Raw genomic sequence first — 5,863 nt, 5'->3', positions numbered from 1 at the left:
CGAGCAACGTCGTGATCCGCGGCCGCATCCTGCGCGGCGTTGTGCACTCCACCAAGATGCACCGCACCATCATCATCCGCCGCAACTACCTGCACTTCATCAAGAAGTACCAGCGTTACCAGAAGCGCCACAAGTCCCTGGCCGTACACTGCAGCCCCGCCTTCGACCCGAAGCAAGGTGATGAGGTCGTCATTGGCCAGTGCCGCCCGCTGAGCAAGACGATCCGCTACAACGTCTTGGAGGTGGTGTCGAAGAGCTCTGCCGACAAGATGGGCAAGAAGTTCGCCAAGAACTAAGCAAAAGGTGCGCTGCTGCTTTTTCTGTTCATGTCATGGCAAGCATAATGGCGTGTTTTGATTACTGGTTTCTGTGTAGCGAGTCTTTGATCCTCTCGGTGCAGCTTTAAAGCTGTGGTAAGCGGATAAGGTGACAAGCGAATGGCTCCTCAGGGAGGCGCGCGTGCCCAGCACACGCACGATTACACACGCGTGCGCGCTTCATGGCTGCCGCTACCGCAGCCGCGGTTTTCTCTGCGACGGTCTACTTCACCCTCAGTAGTGTTCATTTCTTAGCTTCTTTAATGCTTTCGCCTCGTTCTTTGAAGTCCAACAGTGAGAAAAACGTCACCCCTCCCTCCCACCACCAGAGGGGGAGGGAGCATGCGCGCACATACACTCGGCGCAAATCACCAGCGCGAGTGTTTGTGTGCCGCTGGCCTCTAGGGCTCCCCACCATCGGTGCTGTCGGATGTCAAAGCCCCGTGCTACCGCGGCGTCGTGGCTGTGGTCGCTCTGTGTGTGCAGAACGACAGAGGGCCATCGCAAGCGCGATCAGCAGAAGCTGGGGTGCTAACACGCTCACTCTAAATGGGCTTTCGATGCCGAGCTCTGCACATATCACCCCTCTGTTGGTCGTCTGCGACTGCGTCTGGGTGTGTAGCGCGACTATCAAGGCCGAAGAGTCGCTTGGGGAGGGGGGAGACGGTGAGGCCGTATGGCTGGGGAGGAGAGGTGGATCGTTTCCCCAACGCCATCACCCGATGCATGTACGGCCTCAGCTTGTGTCGTGTGTGCGCCGCCGATAGTGTACTCTTTCCTCCCATCTCTTCTTCATCCGTTCTCGCCTCACTTACACGTGCTTTTCTTTCGTCTACGTGCGGGGGCTGGCCCGTGCGGCCCACAGAAACAGCGGTGGCGCCGCATACGACAACGACCACTCCGCTGCACCTCTGCGACTTACTTGCGCTCTCTCTGTCTCTGTCTATTTGCCCCTCTCTCTCTTCCACCCAATCGATTAGCTCACACGCGTTATCTCTTTCTCTTTTTTGTTACTCGTTGTGTTTAACTCGCAAGCTCCACACGCTGGCACGCAGACGGACAACTTCATCGCACCGTGCTTCTGCCTATCTGTCTCACTGCGCACGTGTGCGGGCGCTTCGTTTATTTCGTCACGTTCTCCCTGCCCGTCGTCCTCGTCAAGTCGACTCATCAAACCACCGCCGGCGCCGCCCACCTCCCTCTCCCCCTCTCCCTCAAGTGTACCCCTCTTCCTTCATTTCGTGTCCCTCAGTCGCCGCTGGTGGCTTTGCAGAACGTCCGTGTTGTCCGCCGGCGACGTTGCTTGTGGCGTCCCGCACGGCACTTCCGCGTGTACTGTGCTCTCGCTATTGCACGGCATACACTGTTCACATCAGCATACACGCCCAAGAAAATGCCGACGGTGCCCTTCACAGGCCAGGTGCGGATGGAGTGGTATCAGTCCGTGGAGCAGATCCACTTCACCTTCTATGTCAAGGACCGCACAGTGGACGACGTCGTCGTGACGAAAACCGCCACTTCGCTCGAGGTGGCTATCCGCCTCGATGACAACGGACGCGAGTACAGCTGCAGCTACGATCCGCTGTTTGCGGAGCTGACGGGTGATGCCGCGTCCATCTCGGTGCGTCCCATGAAGGTCGAGGTCTCCGTGGCGAAGGCCCAGCCGTACCAATGGCCGGCTCTGGAGCGCAAAGCCAGCGCAGAGGGCGCAGTGGTGCCCCCGATCGGTGGCGCGCCAGAGATCGCGCTTCCTGTAACGGCCAAGGACCTCAAGTACCCGAACAGCAAGGGCAAGGACTGGAGCGCGCTGAAGCTGGAGGTGGAGGAGGACGCAAAGCCGGAAGGAGAGGCGGCCCTCAACAAACTGTTCCAGCAAATCTACGGCGACGGTTCCGATGAGCAGCGCCGCGCGATGATCAAGTCCTTCACGGAGAGTGGTGGCACGGTGCTTTCCACCAACTGGGACGACGTAAAAAAGAAGAAGGTGGAGGCGCAGCCGCCAAAGGGTATGGAAGCGAAGACTATTTCGGAGTAGTTGAGCATCGACCCCCTTCCGCCCCTCCCCCCGACGCACCCATGGGAGGTGCACTCGGGTTTGTCCACCGGCAACGGCATCACTGCGTGTGTGCGTGTCTCCTTTCGTTGGCTGTTGCTGTTTGGGAAGGGGCAGTGGCGTTTGTGCTGCAGCGCAGTTACTACCCCCCCCCACCCACCCACCCACCCCCCAGACACACATGCACGCATACAAGTACACAAACGCACACGCACACACACCTCTCTCTCATACACAGCACGTCACACGGGCACGCACCGCTTCTGCTCTCGCCTGCGCTCTTCTTACGTGTCAGAACCGAAGTGCGTGCACAGTTGAGTCGACGTTTTGTTGTACTCTCTGTTCGGTATGTACGTGTCTTGTCTCTCCCTCTCTCTGTTGAACCGACCTGACGCTGCACACGTCCTCAACAGCGTCCCTCTCCTCCATACCGTGCCTTCCTCTTTGTTTTTGTGTGTTCGCCTCTGAGGCTGGCGTGGCATTACACCATGACGCACTTCGGTCTTCTCCTCCACCGCGCCCCAGCGCGTGCAAGCGCGAGACCTCCGCGTCTCTTTCTCTCTCCCTCTGCCGGCCTTCCTCCTTGAAGGCCGCTCTTCTGGAGGGCCACCCCCTCCTTCCACCCCCCCCCCCAAGATGGCATTCCGCGCGCTCTCTCTATATCTCCTCCGCTCTCTGTCTACTTCATCGGTCGATTGGCACTAATCGCTCGGGGAGCGCTCCAGTGCGGCTGCGTCTGGCCAACACTGTTAAGTATATATACAAGCACCTATACGCGCACGCACCTGCGTCATCTCCCCCTCGTTCGAGGCCTCCTGCCCGCCACATTGGTTTGCTTCTGCTTTTGTCCTCTCCGCAGGCGCACCAAGAGCACCCTGCCCTGCCTCGCAAGCTTCGTGTGTCTCTCCTCCCCTTGTAGGCCTCCCTCCCCCGTCCCCAATGGACACGCTGCCACGTGGCCGCACAGGCTCGATGACGCTCCATGCAGTCACCATGTCCACCTCTAGCGCTAGCTCCTCTGCCGCCGCCTTGTCCTCCTCGCCTCTTCAGGATGAAGAGCTTCTCATCGACTGCCATGAGCGCCGCCGCCTGGAGCAGACAGAAGCGGATTACATGAACTACTCCGTTATGCTGTGTCGCTCAGGACGGATGCAGCAACACGGGCAGCTGCGCGCAATGGTGTGGCGTGATATCGTGATTGGACGCAAGAGGGTTACCGCGGTGCCACAGCTCAGTGATGGCATTATCCGCCAGCTGCAAGAGGAGACCCGCTTGCAGACGAGGCATGGCAGTTACAACCACAGTAGAGAGGGCACGTGCATGAGTGGCTCCCTAGACTCCTTCGCCAGCCCTGTGGCGGAGGTAGAAGAGCGCCACCCCAATGGCAAAGGTGCCCCGAGCCGGGCGCCTGAAGTGAAGCAACGCAAAGACGGCAGTGGTGTCAGCAGCGACTCTTCTCTCCGGGGAAGCTCCTTGTGCACCGGCGCTGGACTCGCACCTAGCACAGCGGCGGCATCACTACGTCGCCACCGCCACCCCTCGCTAGAGCCTCCACGGCCAGTGCCTCCGACAGAACAAATAGAGGAGGCCGCTGACGGTTGCGGTAGCGCTGGCGACGAGAAGCCGCTAGTTTTCGCACCAGTTCGACGGCGCGCCCTCTCACAGCTCTCGCGACGCGTGAAAAGCGACGCCGGCCACTTCCTCGAGCTCGCTAAGGACGTGTCGAGTCGAAACGAGACGCCTGCGCAGGACTTCTCCGACAGTGTGCTGTGGCCCATGTCGTGGTACCACTTGCCCGACAACTGCCAGCCGCGCGTAGTGGAGGCAGACATCGAGCGCTCGCTATGGACTTTGTATCCGCACTCGACAGAACGCACGGAGCAACGACGGCGGTTGAAGAACATGATCCTGCGCGTACTCCTGCACAACCCAGAGCGCTTCTACTACCAGGGCTTGCACGAGCTCATGGGCTATATGATGTACATGCTGAGTCCGTACACGGAGTGGGAGGAAGTGGTGTCGGTGTGCGAGAAGCTTCTGGTAACTCGTTGGAAACGGTTCAGCGCGCGCCAGCTGAAGAGCTCCGAGGCGATGCTGTACGCCATGCACGCCATCATTGCGCAGGAAGACCCTCCCTTGGCTGCTGCCCTGGAGTGGTGCGGGGTGGGACCGGAGTCCCATTATGCTGTCTCCTGGATGATTACGTGGTACGTGCACAGCATCGACAGCCCAGAGGTGTTGGCCCGGCTCTTCGACTACTTCTTGGTGGATGAGGAGGGTTCCGCCGTCATCTACTTCACTGCCGCCTTCGTCGTGAGCCAACGCGAGACGATCTTTGAGTGGATACACAACGCCAAGGAGGAGATGGGGGTCAGCATGGGTGCCACGGAGGCCAGTGACGACGGCATCATGCTCATGGCCCGCGTCTACGCCCAGCTCTCACGGCTGCCCAGCAACGTGCTCGACGGCATAGATCAGGACACCCTGAACGCGCTCCTGGAACAGGCAGAGCAGTACTGCACGCTGCATCGGCACACGGTGCGGCAGGAGGAGCAGAACTTTCTCAATGGCAACATCAAAAGGCTCGGCCTGCTGTCGAACCAGCACACTCGTGATGCGGCACTCCAGCTGCTCTGGCACTTTCTGCCGCGAGAATGGCGCAACCCCGCCAAGTCAGAGCACGTGCGTCGCGCGCTGTTCTGGACGGGCCTCATGGTCGCAGCAACGGCGGTGGTCGTGGGGACGGCAAGGGCGGATTTGAAGCCGGGTGAGTGGGTGCATGGTCTGCTACACCGCTGAGCATCCGCCCCTGCCGCCCTTCATATTGTGTCTCCGTCGCCCGCCACTTTGGCTGCTTCACAAGAGCCAGTGGTTATGTCTCGGAGAGCGTGCAGGACGGTGCTCAGCGCGATGGATTGTGCGGTTGCTGTGAACGCTACCGCTGACGGTGGCGGTATAGCGGTGGCAGGAGCTCCGGTCCATCGCTTTTCTTTCTTGCGCCGAAAGGGCTCCTCTCGTTGTTTCTCTTGCCTTTTACTATTACGCATGTCGGCTTAGGGATCTTGCGCTTCCACACGATCTCCCCAGCGTGCAAGTGCGCGCACGTGTGGGTGACGAATACACAACTCGACGGCTCTTGGTGGTGTGAATGAGCACGGAAAGGGCCCACAACAGGAACAGAATGGATGCGGCGCACATGCCCACCCCACCGCCACGCACACCACTGCCCCTCTCGCCAATGTGCTCTGTTTCGTGCGCTCATTCTTTCCATCCCCTGATGACGTGGGGCTACCTGATCCTGGTGTCGGTGCCCAGTCTCCCAGCTCTTTGCGGAGAAGCCAAAGAGCCTGCACGCTGCTCGCGAGTACGGCTGTAGCCTCTTGGTGTCAGCGGGCACAGGGCTGGGCTGGCAGTGCGCTGCGAAACGCGCCAACGGTTCAACAATGATACGCACCCAGCTGCTGTGCTTCTGTGTTTGCTGCGCTGCGCTGAT

At 60.0% G+C, this 5,863-nt stretch overlaps 2 protein-coding genes across 2 annotated transcripts; both read left to right on the top strand.

Moving 5' to 3' along the window:
- Positions 1–1,710: 1,710 nt before the first annotated feature.
- LDBPK_201610 (phosphatase-like protein) lies at positions 1,711–2,352 on the top strand (the record flags this gene model as incomplete). The annotated part of the gene is made up of 1 exon (XM_003860454.1): positions 1,711–2,352. One exon carries the CDS (start codon positions 1,711–1,713, stop codon positions 2,350–2,352), a length of 642 nt encoding a protein of 213 aa, XP_003860502.1.
- A 990-nt stretch (positions 2,353–3,342) lies between these two features.
- LDBPK_201600 (hypothetical protein, conserved) lies at positions 3,343–5,169 on the top strand (the record flags this gene model as incomplete). Its single annotated transcript, XM_003860453.1, has 1 exon — positions 3,343–5,169. The coding sequence occupies one exon, from the start codon at positions 3,343–3,345 to the stop codon at positions 5,167–5,169; it is 1,827 nt and encodes a 608-aa protein (XP_003860501.1).
- Positions 5,170–5,863: the final 694 nt, after the last annotated feature.

This window comes from Leishmania donovani, chromosome 20 (genome assembly GCF_000227135.1).
Source record: "Leishmania donovani BPK282A1 complete genome, chromosome 20".
Classification (NCBI taxonomy): Eukaryota; Euglenozoa; class Kinetoplastea; order Trypanosomatida; family Trypanosomatidae; genus Leishmania; species Leishmania donovani.
This window is presented reverse-complemented; position numbering and strand designations above follow the sequence as displayed.